Source organism: Lethenteron reissneri, chromosome 27, assembly GCF_015708825.2.
Source record: "Lethenteron reissneri isolate LAM-NWPU_2019-01 chromosome 27, ASM1570882v1, whole genome shotgun sequence".
In the NCBI taxonomy this organism is placed as follows: domain Eukaryota; kingdom Metazoa; phylum Chordata; class Hyperoartia; order Petromyzontiformes; family Petromyzontidae; genus Lethenteron; species Lethenteron reissneri.
In genome coordinates, this window is record NC_083805.1 from 14,214,167 (window position 1) to 14,233,093 (window position 18,927).

Here is an 18,927-nt window from a genome sequence, read left to right on the forward strand (position 1 = left end):
GAGGAGGGTTTACGACATACTGAGGCGATCTGACCCAAAAAGCAATTCAGATTGTATATCGGTCGCGAAAGCCTAAGCGTTCCAACGTTACAATGTTTACAAATATGTCCTTTGCCAGGAGGAAACGACGAAGGGGGCAGACAAACGGAGTGATGTATGTTGAATTTCTTTCCCACCGTACGTAGCTAACCGTGCTAATGGGAGGTGAGATCAACTCACCCGCAGCAGGGGATGTGGATTATGACATGAGGCTTTTTCGATTTTGGGGAGGCCGATCATCCAGCAGTGGATAATGGCCGATTAGGGTTATGTTGACGGTTTGAGCGCCTGGTCAAAAATCATTGCGTTCCATAAAGGCTGCCGATTTGAGTTATTAATTTGGTCAAAATTTAAAAGGTGCCATTCACCGTGGAATTTACAGACTGCGGAATTAAGTTGTTGCAGTCATCCGTGTGGAAGCTGTTTTGCAAGCTATTTCATGACTCCTGAAAGTTGAACATGTAATGAAGAAATTGAAGGTTTTTTCAAAGTATAAAAAAATCCCACAGTTTCTGTTAAGGCCTTGGTGATTCTAATTACTCAAAGTGTTAACCTGCTCACTGTGTTGCTTGTTTGTACATCTGTAGTGTCGTAGGTCTCTTCTCTCTCTTGAGGCGTGTGGGTGGCATGTGGCGCACACATTCAGTCGGAGACGAGGTAGTCGCAGGAGGGCACTGGCTTTCCTTTATTATCTTCATGCCACCAACTCCGGCCCCCTCTCACGACCACGCTGCCGTACGACCCGGCCTGCGTTGCACTGACGACGTCGACCAAGACGGCCAACTACTGTTCGGCCACGAAATGATCAGGTCAAGGCGGCAGTGACGAAGACGTCGACGATGAGATGAGTCCACTCCCAGAACCGGCAGCCCCGAGCCCTCGCTCTCCGCTGCTTTTATTCCCCTCGGCGCGACTTGGCTCCGCCCTAGCCACGCCTCCCTTCTCGAACCAACCAGAGGGTTCCAAGGGCCTCCCTATGAGGTCTACCGTGACCCTTGTCCCAGTTCCTCTGCCCTGCCGGCACACAGCCGTGTATGTGTGATCAACGGCGTGTGCGCTGTGTCTACCTGCAGTTACAGCTGCTGTACAGCAGGCGGCGCTGTGTCACTAAGCCTCTGTATTTCGAGACCTCGGTGTTAAGGGGCCGTCCATAAATGACGTCACGCACCTGGGGGGGGGGGGTTCAGACATTTGTGATGATGTGTGACGAGGGGGGGGTTTGAGAAATGTGACGTCACATCAAAATGCGCAACTTTAAATAAATATAGACAACACGTTCCACTTAATTAAATATACTTTTTAATAAATGTTTACTCCTACAACATCAGAGTGCAGCGCCACATTAAATACGCACTACAATGACAATAGTTTAAAGCGATTTGAAGCATGTTTTTTTTGGGGGGGGGGGCAGAGCTTTGTGACGTCATATTTGAGGGGGGGTCTCAGACTTTTTGTGACGCCGTGTGACGAGGGGGGGGGGTCAAAAATCGTCCAAAATCGCGTGACGTCATTTATGGACGGCCCTTAGGTGCAGGAGGTCACGGTACAGACCCAGCCAGGTGCCATGGGTTGACCGACTGAGATGACCCCCCCACCCCCTTACCGTGTCAACGGCACGGTCAGCTCGAATAGCGAACGCCAATTCACCGCGGTCCCTTACACTGACATGTGTTTTTTTTTTGGTGCGACACGGGCGCAGTTCACCGCGGACCTATCAGCGTCCTCCCTTCCCCCCCCACCCAACATGTCTGCTGTGCTGCGTCTGGTCCGCGTCCTTCCGTCTCCCGTTCAATCCGCGTCCATCTTCGTCGGCCGTGAGTCTCGCAACGACGCTCTCGCTGCCCACCCACCCGCACCACCCACTGCTCTCCTCTCCGCCGAGCGACGATGGGCGACGGTAGAGAATAATTAATCACGAGCGGGGGCTTCGTTCCGAGACTCCTCAACAACGCCGACTCCGCGGTCGGGCAATCGGTTGGCGCCTCGGCCTCTGTGAGCTCGCAACAAGCAGCAGCAGCAGCTGCTGCCGGGAAGCCCCGTCTCATGAAAGGTGCACCTAGCCTGGTTCCGTAACCGTGCAACTAGTTGGGCACAAACAGGGGTGGGGGGGGGGCATTGGTTGCGACTGTCACCGGCGGCTTGGTGTCAAATGGCGGCCCGTTTTGTGTTTCCTGAAGCCGCTCACGGCCAACATCGGTGGCGAATATCTGAACGCAATTTCCTGGGGGCTTCTTCTCTCTTGCCTCGACTCTGGGGCTTTAAACGAGTGACCACGGTGGTTAAGCATCATCACTGGGAGACAAAGGCGGCCGTGGGTGGTGCTGTCCACCCATAAACTACACGGAAACAACCTTGAAAAGCCCTCCCCCCGTGGCCGGGCATTTAACTTCTGGAAGTAATGTGGCCAGCGAGAATCGAATACGCCAAGTAGAAAGCCAAACCTAAATCCCACTTAACTAGCTTTACTTTACCAGGTGAGGCCCGCTGAGCTGTGTATCTCAGTTTTCAGAAGCGACCTGGCCACAAATGATGGCTCAGCTTAGTGGCTTATCATGTGTAAATAAATGTACAGCGGACGAAAGACTGAACGCGTGGTGTGATGTTGATGCTAAATGTGGAGGAAGAAACCCGGAGGACCCAGAGAAAAATCCACACGACCACGAAGAGAGAGACACCACAAACTCCCAAGTATACAGCAGCAGGCTTTATTCGATTTAAAGCTTCTTTCGTGACTGCAGGGATTCATATTCTTGGTTCTTTCGGTAAAGTCACGTAGAAGGGAAACAATAAAATAATAAAAATATAAAACAGTAAATTATTGTTTAATATACAATAAATTATTGTCACGTAGAAGGGAAACAATACAATAATAAAAATAAAACAATAAAATTATCACGACGTTTCGATTGCAACACAAGCAATCATCATCAGCTGTGAAAACCACAGCAAGACATTTCTGATGATGATTGCTTGTGTTGCAATCGAAACGTCGTGAGCATTTTATTGTTTTAATTTATTATTTCCCTTTTACGTGACAATAATTTATTGTATACAAAACAATAATTTATTGTTTTATTTTTATTTTATTGTTTCCCTTCTACGTGACTTTACCGAAAGAACCAAGAATATCCAGCAGCAGGCGTCAAGGTCGGGATCGAAGCCACGACCCCCTGTATACGAGGCGAGGTGGTTGTATTTTGAACTTCTTTCGCACCGGACGTAGCCCAACGTGCTAATCGGTGCGGTGGGAGCACAACAAACTCTTAACACAAAAAGTAGTTGTAAAGAAGTCGGTTTTAAATCTATATTTTAAAAAAATGCATAGCTACAGTGGAATAACAGCGGCATGGGGATTATTTTGAAACGTTGACATTTATAATGAAGAGCAACGTAAACATTTGCAGGAGGAAAATAGTTTTCAGTCTGTGCATATTGCCTGCTATTGCATGGGGTATAAAGTATAAACATGAATGTCGACAAAAGCTGGAAGTGTATGAAGGAGCTTGATGATGTGCACGTTTGCACTTGCACTGACAAGAGTACGTGGGTTAAATTATATAAACCATATATCGACTATATTCTTGGTTCTTTCGGTAAAGTCACGTATAAGGGAAACAATCAAGTAATAAAAATATACCCACTTCCCAATGTGGTATCGACTGCAAACTTGGTATACTTATATCATACTGATGACAATACTATATGTTTGATATGTATTATTATTTCCCTTCTACGTGACTTTACCGAAAGAACCAAGAATATGAATCCCTGCAGTCACGAAAGCTTTAAATCAAAACACATGTTGACTTTTGAGGAAAGTAGGTGGGTTTTAGCAGGTTACATCGCGACAAGGGACAGTGGCTGATAGACTGGGGGCAGAATGGCAGCCAAATGAGAGAGCCCTCTTGAGATGACTGATGGCACAATGTGATCAATTCATATGGACTGGCATCACAGGACTGTGAGGGATTGCGACGGAGGCCTGCATCCAGCAGTTTTATTCCTGTATTTCATTCTTGATTGCATTTCTTTTTACATGCTTTTTTTATTAACTCACTCTGTTGTTGTCGTTGTTGTATCCTCAAATCTTGCAACTCAATTTTTACTCACTTCCCAATGTGGTATCGACTGCAAACTTGGTGTACTTATGTCATACTGACGACAATACTATATTCTATCATAAAAATATATATTTTAAAAATTCCTTTTTTACATGTTATGTTTCGGCTTGACTCTAATTGTCCACGGTCAACTGACGTTGGCTGTAAATCACCACGGCCCCTTATGTTATGGCAAGCTTCGGGGCCACTTCCTGGAGTCGTGGAGTTCTTCCATTGCTAGTATGGTATATTTAATAAAAGTGTGCTTTTAAAAAGTTTTTTTTTAAATATTACTTATCCATGAAGACAAGAATGTGATACTTGTCTTTTGTTCTCTAGTGAGTTAATTCCCATTAAAATGGTTATTTGTTCAAACATCTAGGCATTATACTTGTACAAAACTGCCTTTCAAGTGCACTAATGGTTTGTTTTGAATAGGTTTTGCTGATGGGAGTTGGAGCTGCGTCCATTGCCTCAACATACTCTGAGACTGCATCTGCATCCACCTCTCTAAAGACAGTCCCTTCGCACTCCGCACAGTGATTGCTCTCAAAGTACATCCTGTCAGTCGGCAGGATGGCTGACGATGCTTTGCTATTGGCTAATGGCGACAGCAGTGAAGGCATCGTATCTGGGTTACTGGAGTCATTCGGCCTCTCTGAGGAGGATGTGACTGAGCTCTGCCGCTATCCCTCTGACAAACTAACACCCGAAAACCTGCCCAACCTCCTTGAGGAGGTATGCAGAAGAAGGGACCTAAGGCAAAAGCAGTCACAGCATGCGGAGATGGTGCAACCACAGCAGGTGCTTAAGGTCCTGCATGATGTGGATATACCTGAATTAGTGCTACCTGGGCAGCAGCAGCAACATCAGCAGCATTATCCCCCTCCCCCCAGTCCTCAGAGCTTGCAACAGCAGCATAATCACCCTCCCCCCAGTCCTCAGAGCTTGCAACAGCAGCATAATCACCCTCCCCCCATGCCTCAGAGCTTGCAACAGCAGCATAATCACCCTCCCCCCAGTCCTCAGAGCTTGCAACAGCAGCATAATCACCCTCCCCCCATGCCTCAGAGCTTGCAACAGCAGCATAATCACCCTCCCCCCATGCCTCAGAGCTTGCAACAGCAGCATAATCACCCTCCCCCCATGCCTCAGAGCTTGCAACAGCAGCATCATCACCCTCCCCCCATGTCTCAGAGCTTGCAACAGCAGCATAATCACCCTCCCCCCATGCCTCAGAGCTTGCAACAGCAGCATAATCACCCTCCCCCCATGCATCAGAGCTTGCAACAGCAGCATCACCCTATCCCCATGCATCAGAGCTTGCAACAGCAGCATCACCCACCCTCCATGCCTCAGAGCTTGCAACAGCAGCATAATCACCCTCCCCCCATGCCTCAGAGCTTACAGCATCACCTCCCCATGCCTCCAAGCGTGCAACAGCAGCATCATTACCCTCCCCCCATGCCTCAGAGCTTGCAACGGCAGCAATCTTACTTTCCCTCGATGCCTCCGAGCTTGCAAAATCAGCAGCAGCCTAGCATTATGCCTCACCACTCACAACAGCAGCTTCAGCCTACTTCTCACAACTTGCAGCAGCAGCATCCAATGGGACAGGGCCCAGAGGGACAACCGCCATTCCAGAGCACGAATAAGCCCCCAGACAAGGCTCCGTGTAACTCATTTCAGGAACCCTGGAAACCGGGAGTTACCTCGGCAACATCCACCATGCCTCCTAAAAACTGCTCGTGGCCCAAAGTTGCGTGTGGCAAAGCTCTGCTGAAGACCCCTCCGCTTCTGCTGAAGACCCCTCCTCCGCTTCTGCTGAAGACCCCTCCGGTTGCCTGTGAAACAAAATTCATGACAAGAAGCTTCCCGCTGAGGGCGGAGATACATTGCTACTTGGGAAATTTCGTCAACGGAAAAGAGAAGCACTGCAGCATTTGCGACGTGGGACTAACCAGCGATCAGGTGAGATAGAACATTCCCACCCATGCAGGTGTAATGTAGCACTCAGAGACGCTGTCATAAGTTAATATATAAAATACATTCCACCCGACTGGACGCAGGTTGACTAATTTACAACTGGGTGACTTCTATGTATCTGCTACACGACACTCGCTACATAGCTGACTGTAGGAGCCGTTGGCGTAGTAGCTACGGCGTAAATATATAACTCCCTTCGCTAGTCTTCCAAGACGATGAGGTCGATCCACAGCGTTGACGGTGACGACGGTCCGGACTTCCCCCACGGCAGCCTCGAGCCTCACTCCGCGCTGCCTTTTATCTCACCTCGGCTCCGCCACACCCCTTTTCCTGAACTCTCTCCTATCGGAGATCTCCTTCGCCTCGCTAACACCTCGTGGGTTCCACACCTCCCCCCGCGGTGACTCCTCACCCAGTTACCTCACTTGACCCTGCCTGCCCTCATCGCTACAATCCTTATTTGCGGCCCTTAGGCCCTATACTGTCCTTACACAGGTGTGGTTGAGCATTGAGATGGGATCATCATGAGGAAGAGATGCAGCGAGGTGCCTGTAGGGGGCAGGGCACCAAGTAGGCTTTTCATTATCTCCATATATATAAAAGGGAAATTTGTGAATATGTGTCTGTTCAAAATGTTTAGTGTACTTCCCGACATGCAACAAACTTGAAATTTGCCATGTGGGTATACACGTTTTTTTGGGGGGGGAGCTCAATAATGCATATTTTGTTTGCACAGCAAGTGAGCTGTGACGTCAAATCTGTCATATGACCCACGCATATGGAAGCGTAACATATTGTAGTGTAGTGGTTAGCGCGCTGCGCTACTAACCCGGCTACCCGAGTTCCATTCCCGCACACGGCCACCACCGGTGACGATTATTTTAACCGGTCCTGGGCCTCCCCTAGGTCGACTCAGCCTCAAAGGAGTAACTCGTGTGCTGGGAATATCGCCACTGGGGGGACAAAGGCGGCCGGGCGTGGTGCTGTCACCCACCCCCTCGTTATATATTAAAAGGAAATGTATTAATATGTGTGTCTGTTCGAAATGTTTAGCATGCTTCCTGACATGCAACAAACTTGATTTTGGCACGTGGGTAGCTTCCAGACTACACAATGCAAAAAGTATAAATTTTGGTGGGGGGGGGGGGAGCGCAATAATGGATATATTTTGCACGACAAGTGAGCGGTGACATCGCATGCGGAAGCATTATGCAGTGTGTCTGCTGACGTCACGCAACCCCCTCACCCTCCGCGTTGGCCATGTATTAATCCAAGACAAGAATCCAAGTCCCGGGCGAAGCCGGGTAGTAAAGCTAGCAGGCTATATGTAGAGCAGAGTTTGAATAATGTAAGCTCCAGCATGTAGGTTTTCTACCGGCAATTTGTCAATGCACCCAACAAAATTTTCGAACATCCAAAGCAAGACTACTTGGGCTTTGATAATCAACAGAAGACAGATTCACACCACTGTTGTGGGTGCAGTTGGCCTCTTGAGAGGTTAATCTGTGATTAGTAATGGGCCACATTGTAAATCAGATTCATGAAAGGACTAATATCAGAACACCCTTCATGCCTCGTCTTTGTGAACTATTAAAACGCATTCGATTCGTTATTATCCTCCCCATCTTCCCCTCAACAGGAATTGAAAACTCACAAGGATTCAGAACGACACAGATATAACTCGTTTTTGTTTTCAAATCGGTGAGTGGTCACTCCAAATGTGTTTTTGAACTTTTCTGCATGCATATATCCGAAATACATCTTATTGAAAGTTAATGTATATTTTAGTTATACCATTGTTGATGTTTTGTGACATTTCATCTCAAGATGGCGGTTGCATTTAGTCGTTGCATAAATGAAATATGGGATGGTCGTTTGTGACCTCAAACTTACTTGAGAATGAGACATTTAGTCTACATGGGCTTTTGCAACTGGTGAAATTAAGTTGATGATGAGTGCATGCACTCTTTGTATTGGCCAAACATTTATGTCAAACACGGTGATCTGCATACCTTAAGTCTTGTAATATTTTGCTTTAGTTTGAAATACATTGTGTTACAAATGCCATCTAAAAGCATCTACTTTTCACGATGCCGAGTTACGGCGTGGGCTGGCTGCTGAAAACCCACGCCGATTACTTTAACACCGCTGTCGTGAGATGCACGTGGAGTTTTGAGAGGTCAGATAAGACAACTGGGTTGGGCATTCTGTGTTATGTACAGCCCTTTTTCATTCCACTGCTGGATGAAGGCCTTCCCGTGCTATATTGGTCATGGGGTATTGTTTTATTGTGCCGGTTAGTGCAGGTTGATGGAGGGGTGGGGGGTGCATAGGACTTATTCATATATCACTCGCCAGAAATTTTAGGCAGGGCCAGGAGTTGATCTCATGTCGTCAATTTCATAGCACAGTGTGTCAACTGCTGCATCACGTCTCTCCTGCTTTGTATTACGAAAGGAATGAATGTCAATATTGCCAGTCACATAGGAAACAGTGCCTGAACTTATGATATGCCTCGTGTCTTTGTTTCTTTCAAGGTTTGTTCAGGAGTGCCGCAATGCCCTGTAAGTATATGAAATTACCCTTTGGCCCCTGCCATGGGAAAAAAATGAATTTCCACAACTGTTCAGGGCCATCATCGGAGACGAGCACCACCACCCTATTGGCCGTTATTCTTCATGCATTTGTAGTGTGTTGTACAGTTTACATGAACAACTTTATATAAACTAAACATGATTTTTTATTTGGTGTTTGGACTACAGCAAAAAAATGGTAGCCCTCATCAGCCTAAAATGTACCCATCATCACAGTGGACTTAAGTGAGCGCAGAACCCATCGAGGTGCGCCATAGTTCAACATAAATTCAACGCGTTAGTAAATAACACCGCCCAAACTGGAAGGAAAAAAATATATAATAGGCGATTTTTGGGCAATGGCCCTTCTTAGCACATGACAGTTGAACAGGTTCTGTATACTTAATTCTACTCCACTGGTGAGAAAATTTCAGATAATGATGACAATTTCTTTTCTGCAATCAAAACATCCTGATAGCCTCAAACATGTCACCAGCTTCATTTCCAGCTGCTATTCATGTACTTCACAATAAAACGGCTATTGTTTTTCAGGAGAAAACAGGACCTGCGCAGGAGCACTAGCAGGGAGCATCCCAGTGGCTGGAAAAGGAGCAGTAGCGAGGAGCGACGTGGTGGCTGGAACAGGAGCAGGGAGCAACCCAGTGGCCGAAAAAGGAGCCGGAGCAGGAGCCGGAGCAGGAGCCGGAGCCGGAGCAGTAGCCGGAGCAGTAGCCGGAGCCGTAGCCGGAGCAAGGAGACACAGCAGGGCTTAAACAAAAGTAGAGATATGAAGAGGTCAAGAAGCTCCAACAGGAGCAGAGAGATGACTGTGGGCTCCACAAGAAGTATAAGCCGGGAGAGGAGCTGTGAAAAGGTAATGGATGTGCATGTTATAACGTATGATTAAAATCAACTACAAGCTCTGGTGGTGTAATGGTTAGCACAATGAGCAGCAATCCAGAGGTCCGCCGGTTCTATTCGAACTTCTGGCGCAACACTTGAAACGATTGGCCAAGTTTCTTAATATCCCCCTGGCTCCGTTACCCAACAGTATAAATGGGGAACACCACAACTATTCGATCTATAGATTGCATGCGGTACGGTAAAGTGTGAGTACTCCCACCTGACCTAACACGTGTTGGTCAGCATTAAAGAGTCGACAATGCTGTCTCGAGCTCCCTCTTTTTGAGGCCATACTCATCAGCAAAACCGTGTAAATATTCCTGTTAAAACATGCCACCTCAATGCTGATATCACATTTGAAAGACTACATAATTCAGGAATCACAAGTGATCTTAAGCTTATTCCCCTTCCAACTTTCCTCTAATATGTCCTACCTCCTACACAATGTCTTCCACATGTATGTTGAACTTCTCTCACACTGTACATAGCTAATCGGAAGTGCGGGGGAAGGACAATACACTAAACACAAAAAGCAGTTCCCTATCTGCAGCTCAGTTCCTTATCCTAGCTTTCATCACATCTCGACTTCTCCAACTCTCCTATGGCCTTCCCAAATCCATTGCTTCCAAACTTGTAAAGATTGTAAATACTGTCATCAGACTTCTCATCCGTTCCCACAAACTACACGACTTACCCCAGTCCTCGGAGACCCCCGCAGGCTCCCAATTAAATCCCGAAACAACGACGAGATTTATCCCGCTATCTTCAAGATTCTCTATAGGCTTGCTCCCATCTAACTATCTGCTCTAAACTAATGCAACTCCTTTTCACATGATCTGTGCTCCAGAAACGAATGCCTTTTGTTTAAAAAGTCAGTCATCCACTGAATGGCGGTCACCTCATATCTGCCTCCTCCCCCGACCATCTATACTGCCGACCCCATGTTCATATACACATTCAGGTGCAAGACCATTCTCATGGTGGGTATTTAAAGTACAGTCAGCTGATGCAGCCCAATCAATTTCTGATGAAGCGCAAAGCAATTTGCGAAAAACGTATGTTGGTGTGAAATTCAGTCATGGCTCGTTGGGACATTCTGTCTACAGGAAAGCTATCCACACGGATTCCTATCTAAAGCCTGACAAAACCATCACTTTACCATACATAGCAGTTGTTACCAAAAAGATTTCCAAAATCTTAAACAAACACAAGATCCAGGTCCGATTCAATACAGTACACAAAATCTGTGATCTGATCCCAGCTGTGAAGGAGGTCATTTTTGACATGCAATACCCTGGAGTCTACAAACTGAGTTGTACCTGCGGTCGCAGTTACATTGGGATAACGAAACGACATGTCTCGGACCGGGTTCACGAACACAAGGCAGATTTGAAACACGGCACAACCAATACCTCTGCCGTGGCTGATCAGGTGGGCTCGCACGATATCGTTTTTTCCGAGAACAAGGTACTCAGCAAACCTTCGGGCCTACATCAAAGATTTGTCCATGAAGCTATCCAGATATATAAACATAGAGACAACTTCAACCGAGAAGATGGGTATAAGCTGAACAACCACTGGAAGGATGTCATTAACCAGGTTGGTCCGAACTTGCTGTGATCCCCTCACAGCCCAGCAGACGGCACTTGCTCCAGCAGACACTCAGCTGCTTCTGCTTCCCCCACAGCGCAGTAGACAACTCGGCCGCCTTTGTTCAGTCTACCGGCGTAACTTCACCGTAGTTCATCAACGTTAACATGCGACTCTCTTTCTCTAAGCTCGTTCTCTCTTACGAGCCTTTCTTAGTCGTTGACGGAAGCTCATTAACTTTGCACTATAATTCCAACATGCTAATAACTTATTTCCCTAAGCCCTTTCTACATATTCTCCTTTCTTATGCGATGACGGAAGCTCATTAACTTTGCACTATAATCCAACTTGCTAGGAATCTATTCCCCTAAGCTCGTTCCTGAGCTCCTTTTACATATATTCTCTTTGACTTGCTAAACCTTCTCAAACGTATACAAGCTCCTTCTCAAACGTATGTCAACCCTTGCTTAAACGGTTGTCTCGCCAGTTCTCACCTCATGACGGGGGCTTGTGTTGCCTCCGAAACGTCGTGATTTATTTTAGTTTATTTCTACCTGCGTGACTTTACCGAAAGAACTGAAGAGTATGGATTCCTGCAGTCACGAAAGCTTCAAATCAAGAAATGGAGATTAGATTTGTCATGTGTCTGCTGTGTTAATTTTCAGTGCACCACATTGTAACACTTCGTGGCCAATATCATCCATAATCGAGGTTTTTTTTAGTTTAGATGGCGTAAATATATGAATGTGTCGTTAAACCTGCCACCTCCCAACACAGCCAACTAGTAAGGGTTGTCATGTAAACAGAACATGCCAATTCGAACAACTATATCTTGTGGAAAAGTGACTTCTATAAACAAAAGGAAGTAGCAGCAATGGGTTCTCCTTTGTCTCCTGTGATAGCGCATTTGTATGTGGCAGATTTTGAAACAAGCAATAGCTTCAAGTACACTAAAACCCTCTGCTTGGTTTAGATATGTGGATGACACATTTGTGGTCTGGCCACACGCCAAAGATACATTTAACGAATTTCTAAATCTCAACTCACAAAACCCATCCATCCAGTTCACCACTGAAGTGGAAGCTGACAGAACTCTACCATTTCTGGGTATTCTGCTCGGACGGGGTCACAATGGTAAAATAACAGCGTTTATCGAAACACTGATGCCTATCTGAATGCAGTCACACCATCACCCCGCACAGAAATGTGCTCTTATCAAGACGCTCATTCATCGGGCTAAGAAAAGTGTAAGATGGTGATAGTCTGAGAAGTTAAATTAAACATATTAAAGAAGCGCTGCAAATGAATGGTTACAATGATGCACACATCAACAGGACATTGAATGCTAAAACCAAATCAAGCATTGAAACTTCCCAGTAATTAAAATGATCAAAATACCGTACATCGCGGGAGTAACTGATAAACTAGCCAGATGTTTGGAAAAACAAAACATCCGAGTCAGATTTGGCACGGTACATAAAATACAGAAATTAATATCTGGTACAAAAGATGTATTACCGAAGCTACCAACGGAAGGTGTGTATCGGATTAACTGCACTTGTGGCAAATGCTATGTTGGGCAAACAGGACGATTAATCAGCGCAAGACTAAAAGAACACCAAATAAATATTAAATACTCCGTAATACAACTGTCCGCAGTAGCAGAACATGCGTGCCAACAAGGACACTCAATTGATATTGATAACGTTGAAATTGTGCAAAACTAGCTACTACTGGGCAAGATTAATTAGAGAATCTATCGAAATTGGAAAAAAAAATAATAACCTTTTTGGATAGCTACCGACTTAGTTGCTGCATGGAAGAGGATCATCAAATAATACATTTAAATGCATGGCTATATAGGCTGCCATACTTCAATAGGGATTACCATTGGTAAGGCTATTTTAATATAGACAATGGACAGGAAGGACAAGATCAATGGGTTCGCATAATTCGCATGCATAATGTACGTTGACTCAAGAGCGCAGAAGTGTGGTCACCACATCTACGCCTCTATAAAGACTGAAACATGTGGACTTCTCCACAAATCTGGCTGCCGCCTGATGAAGTTAGTTGTAATTACTGGTGAAACGTCGTACTCAGATTGTAAATGTTGTGGCTTGGCTCTCCAACACACCGATGTGCTGTACTAGTGACAAATTGACATGTTCTGTTTACGTGACAACCCTTACTTGTTGGCTCTGTCGGGTGGTGGCGGGTTTAACGACACATATTTACGTGCTCTAACCAAAAAAACCTCTTTTGTATGAGTGCACCACATCGCCAACCCAGATATAGCATTGAAAATTGTACTTAATTTGTTCCCTTGTGTGTCACTGCTCCTGCCCAGATCTTGAGCAGCAGTAAGGGGAGAAGAGAGACTTCAAGTTCCATTAAGGACAAGGTAATGCTCCTCTGCATATTACGGCACATATCGGTGATGCTTTGGTTAGCCGAGAGTGCTGATTAGCTGTGTTTCACGTTAAAGCCTATGTCTCACATTTGTTGTAATTTTCTGATTGTTATAATTTTCTGGCCCACCGCTATTAGACATCTGAAAAACTGCTTAACCGACGGCCATGAATGTTCAATAATTCCCCCCTGCACATACACTTCCGGCCCCCTACATCCTCACAACCACATCTTCACCACTGCCTCCCCCCCCCAGTCATCGTTACCGTATCGGACAAGTAAAGTTCGTGTATGGTTATGGCTGTGAAGTTAGATCTACAATTGTTTATTACTTGGTTGAAATAGTTTGGATATGTCGGACGGGTCTTCTTGTACCCCGCCCCCCCACATTACCCCATCGACGAAACCGGGCCTGGTTAGTGTACTTTAAATAGTAAAGAATGTCGGCGTTGCATTGTTGCGTGTTGAATTAGTGCTACCTGGGCAGCAGCAGCAACATCAGCAGCATTATCCCCCTCCCCCCAGTCCTCAGAGCTTGCAACAGCAGCATAATCACCCTCCCCCCAGTCCTCAGAGCTTGCAACAGCAGCATAATCACCCTCCCCCCAGTCCTCAGAGCTTGCAACAGCAGCATAATCACCCTCCCCCCATGCCTCAGAGCTTGCAACAGCAGCATAATCACCCTCCCCCCATGCCTCAGAGCTTGCAACAGCAGCATAATCACCCTCCCCCCATGCCTCAGAGCTTGCAACAGCAGCATAATCACCCTCCCCCCATGCCTCAGAGCTTGCAACAGCAGCATCACCACCCTCCCCCCATGTCTCAGAGCTTGCAACAGCAGCATAATCACCCTCCCCCCATGCCTCAGAGCTTGCAACAGCAGCATAATCACCCTCCCCCCATGCATCAGAGCTTGCAACAGCAGCATCACCCTATCCCCATGCATCAGAGCTTGCAACAGCAGCATCACCCACCCTCCATGCCTCAGAGCTTGCAACAGCAGCATAATCACCCTCCCCCCATGCCTCAGAGCTTGCAGCATCACCTCCCCATGCCTCCAAGCGTGCAACAGCAGCATCATTACCCTCCCCCCATGCCTCAGAGCTTGCAACGGCAGCAATCTTACTTTCCCTCGATGCCTCCGAGCTTGCAAAATCAGCAGCAGCCTAGCATTATGCCTCACCACTCACAACAGCAGCTTCAGCCTACTTCTCACAACTTGCAGCAGCAGCATCCAATGGGACAGGGCCCAGAGGGACAACCGCCATTCCAGAGCACGAATAAGCCCCCAGACAAGGCTCCGTGTAACTCATTTCAGGAACCCTGGAAACCGGGAGTTACCTCGGCAACATCCACCATGCCTCCTAAAAACTGCTCGTGGCCCAAAGTTGCGTGTGGCAAAGCTCTGCTGAAGACCCCTCCGCTTCTGCTGAAGACCCCTCCTCCGCTTCTGCTGAAGACCCCTCCTGTTGCCTGTGAAACAAAATTCATGACAAGAAGCTTCCCGCTGAGGGCGGAGATACATTGCTACTTGGGAAATTTCGTCAACGGAAAAGAGAAGCACTGCAGCATTTGCGACCTGGGACTAACCAGCGATCAGGTGAGATAGAACATTCCCACCCATGCAGGTGTAATGTAGCACTCAGAGACGCTGTCATAAGTTAATATAATTAAAATACATTCCACCCGACTGGACGCAGGTTGACTAATTTACAACTGGGTGACTTCTATGTATCTGCTACACGACACTCGCTACATAGCTGACTGTAAGAGCCGTTGGCGTAGTAGCTACGGCGTAAATATATAACTCCCTTCGCTAGTCTTCCAAGACGATGAGGTCGATCCACAGCGATGACGGTGACGACGGTCCGGACTCCCCCACGGCAGCCTCGAGCCTCACTCCGCGCTGCCTTTTATCTCACCTCGGCTCCGCCACACCCCTTTTCCTGAACTCTCTCCTATCGGAGATCTCCTTCGCCTCGCTAACACCTCGTGGGTTCCACACCTCCCCCCGCGGTGACTCCTCACCCAGTTACCTCACTTGACCCTGCCTGCCATCATCGCTACAATCCTTATTTGCGGCCCTTAGGCCCTGTACTGTCCTTACACAGGTGTGGTTGAGCATTGAGATGGGATCATCATGAGGAAGAGATGCAGCGAGGTGCCTGGCAGGGCACCAAGTAGGCTTTTCATTATCTCCATATATATAAAAGGGAAATTTGTGAATATGTGTCTGTTCAAAATGTTTAGTGTACTTCCCGACATGCAACAAACTTGAAATTTGCCATGTGGGTATACACGTTTTTTTGGGGGGGGAGCTCAATAATGCATATTTTGTTTGCACAGCAAGTGAGCTGTGACGTCAAATCTGTCATATGACCCACGCATGTGGAAGCGTAACATATTGTAGTGTAGTGGTTAGCGCGCTGCGCTACGAACCCGGCTACCCGAGTTCCATTCCCGCACACGGCCACCACCGGTGACGATTATTTTAACCGGTCCTGGGCCTCCCCTAGGTCGACTCAGCCTCAAAGGAGTAACTCGTGTGCTGGGAATATCGCCACTGGGCGGACAAAGGCGGCCGGGCGTGGTGCTGTCACCCACCCCCTCGTTATATATTAAAAGGAAATGTATTAATATGTGTGTCTGTTCGAAATGTTTAGCATACTTCCCGACATGCAACAAACTTGATTTTGGCACGTGGGTAGCTTCCAGACTACACAATGCAAAAAGTATAAATTTTGGTGGGGGGGGGGGAGCGCAATAATGGATATATTTTGCACGACAAGTGAGCGGTGACATCGCATGCGGAAGCATTATGCAGTGTGTCTGCTGATGTCACGCAACCCCCTCACCCTCCGCGTTGGCCATGTATTAATCCAAGACAAGAATCCAAGTCCCGGGCGAAGCCGGGTAGTAAAGCTAGCAGGCTATATGTAGAGCAGAGTTTGAATAATGTAAGCTCCAGCATGTAGGTTTTCTACCGGCAATTTGTCAATGCACCCAACAAAATTTTCGAACATCCAAAGCAAGACTACTTGGGCTTTGATAATCAACAGAAGACAGATTCACACCACTGTTGTGGGTGCAGTTGGCCTCTTGAGAGGTTAATCTGTGATTAGTAATGGGCCACATTGTAAATCAGATTCATGAAAGGACTAATATCAGAACACCCTTCATGCCTCGTCTTTGTGAACTATTAAAACGCATTCGATTCGTTATTATCCTCCCCATCTTCCCCTCAACAGGAATTGAAAACTCACAAGGATTCAGAACGACACAGATATAACTCGTTTTTGTTTTCAAATCGGTGAGTGGTCACTCCAAATGTGTTTTTGAACTTTTCTGCATGCATATATCCGAAATACATCTTATTGAAAGTTAATGTATATTTTAGTTATACCATTGTTGATGTTTTGTGACATTTCATCTCAAGATGGCGGTTGCATTTAGTCGTTGCATAAATGAAATATGGGATGGTCGTTTGTGACCTCAAACTTACTTGAGAATGAGACATTTAGTCTACATGGGCTTTTGCAACTGGTGAAATTAAGTTGATGATGAGTGCATGCACTCTTTGTATTGGCCAAACATTTATGTCAAACACGGTGATCTGCATACCTTAAGTCTTGTAATATTTTGCTTTAGTTTGAAATACATTGTGTTACAAATGCCATCTAAAAGCATCTACTTTTCACGATGCCGAGTTACGGCGTGGGCTGGCTGCTGAAAACCCACGCCGATTACTTTAACACCGCTGTCGTGAGATGCACGTGGAGTTTTGAGAGGTCAGATAAGACAACTGGTTGGGCATTCTGTGTTATGTACAGCCCTTTTTCATTCCACTGCTGGATGAAGGCCTTCCCGTGCCATATTGGTCATGGGGTATTGTTTTATTGTGCCGGTTAGTGCAGGTTGATGGAGGGGTGGGGGGTGCATAGGACTTATTCATATATCACTCGCCAGAAATTTTAGGCAGGGCCAGGAGTTGATCTCATGTCGTCAATTTCATAGCACAGTGTGTCAACTGCTGCATCACGTCTCTCCTGCTTTGTATTACGAAAGGAATGAATGTCAATATTGCCAGTCACATAGGAAACAGTGCCTGAACTTATGATATGCCTCGTGTCTTTGTTTCTTTCAAGGTTTGTTCAGGAGTGCCGCAATGCCCTGTAAGTATATGAAATTACCCTTTGGCCCCTGCCATGGGAAAAAAATGAATTTCCACAACTGTTCAGGGCCATCATCGGAGACGAGCACCACCACCCTATTGGCCGTTATTCTTCATGCATTTGTAGTGTGTTGTACAGTTTACATGAACAACTTTATATAAACTAAACATGATTTTTTATTTGGTGTTTGGACTACAGCAAAAAAATGGTAGCCCTCATCAGCCTAAAATGTACCCATCATCACAGTGGACTTAAGTGAGCGCAGAACCCATCGAGGTGCGCCATAGTTCAACATAAATTCAACGCGTTAGTAAATAACACCGCCCAAACTGGAAGGAAAAAAATATATAATAGGCGATTTTTGGGCAATGGCCCTTCTTAGCACATGACAGTTGAACAGGTTCTGTATACTTAATTCTACTCCACTGGTGAGAAAATTTCAGATAATGATGACAATCTCTTTTCTGCAATCAAAACATCCTGATAGCCTCAAACATGTCACCAGCTTCATTTCCAGCTGCTATTCATGTACTTCACAATAAAACGGCTATTGTTTTTCAGGAGAAAACAGGACCTGCGCAGGAGCACTAGCAGGGAGCATCCCAGTGGCTGGAAAAGGAGCAGTAGCGAGGAGCGACGTGGTGGCTGGAACAGGAGCAGGGAGCAACCCAGTGGCCGGAGCAGGAGCCGGAGCAGTAGCCGGAGCAGTAGCCGGAGCCGTAGCCGGAGCAAGGAGACACAGCAGGGCTTAAACAAAAGTAGAGATATGAAGAGGTCAAGAAGCTCCAACAGGAGCAGAGAGATGACTGTGGGCTCCACAAGAAGTATAAGCCGGGAGAGGAGCTGTGAAAAGGTAATGGATGTGCATGTTATAACGTATGATTAAAATCAACTACAAGCTCTGGTGGTGTAATGGTTAGCACAATGAGCAGCAATCCAGAGGTCCGCCGGTTCTATTCGAACTTCTGGCGCAACACTTGAAACGATTGGCCCAGTTTCTTAATATCCCCCTGGCTCCGTTACCCAACAGTATAAATGGGGAACACCACAACTATTCGATCGATAGATTGCATGCGGTACGGTAAAGTGTGAGTACTCCCACCTGACCTAACACGTGTGGTCAGCATTAAAGAGTCGACAATGCTGTCTCGA

General features: G+C 46.5%; 1 protein-coding gene across 3 annotated transcripts in view; it reads left to right on the forward strand.

The window, feature by feature from the left end:
* The first annotated feature begins 5,278 nt into the window (after positions 1 to 5,278).
* The window catches only part of LOC133348611 (serine/arginine repetitive matrix protein 2-like), a 37,911-nt gene continuing 24,262 nt past the window's right edge, over positions 5,279 to 18,927 (forward strand). Inside the window, exons 1-9 of one of the 3 annotated variants that reach the window (XM_061561517.1) lie at positions 5,279 to 6,110; positions 7,765 to 7,826; positions 8,663 to 8,689; positions 9,251 to 9,572; positions 13,542 to 13,595; positions 14,829 to 15,203; positions 16,852 to 16,913; positions 17,749 to 17,775; positions 18,337 to 18,628. In XM_061561517.1, the coding sequence (XP_061417501.1) occupies positions 5,286 to 6,110; positions 7,765 to 7,826; positions 8,663 to 8,689; positions 9,251 to 9,572; positions 13,542 to 13,595; positions 14,829 to 15,203; positions 16,852 to 16,913; positions 17,749 to 17,775; positions 18,337 to 18,628 (2,046 nt within the window). In that variant the 5' untranslated portion in view covers positions 5,279 to 5,285. The remainder of the gene's footprint in view (positions 6,111 to 7,764; positions 7,827 to 8,662; positions 8,690 to 9,250; positions 9,573 to 13,541; positions 13,596 to 14,828; positions 15,204 to 16,851; positions 16,914 to 17,748; positions 17,776 to 18,336; positions 18,629 to 18,927) is intronic. The other 2 variants (XM_061561518.1, XM_061561519.1) reach the window with 2 other exon arrangements.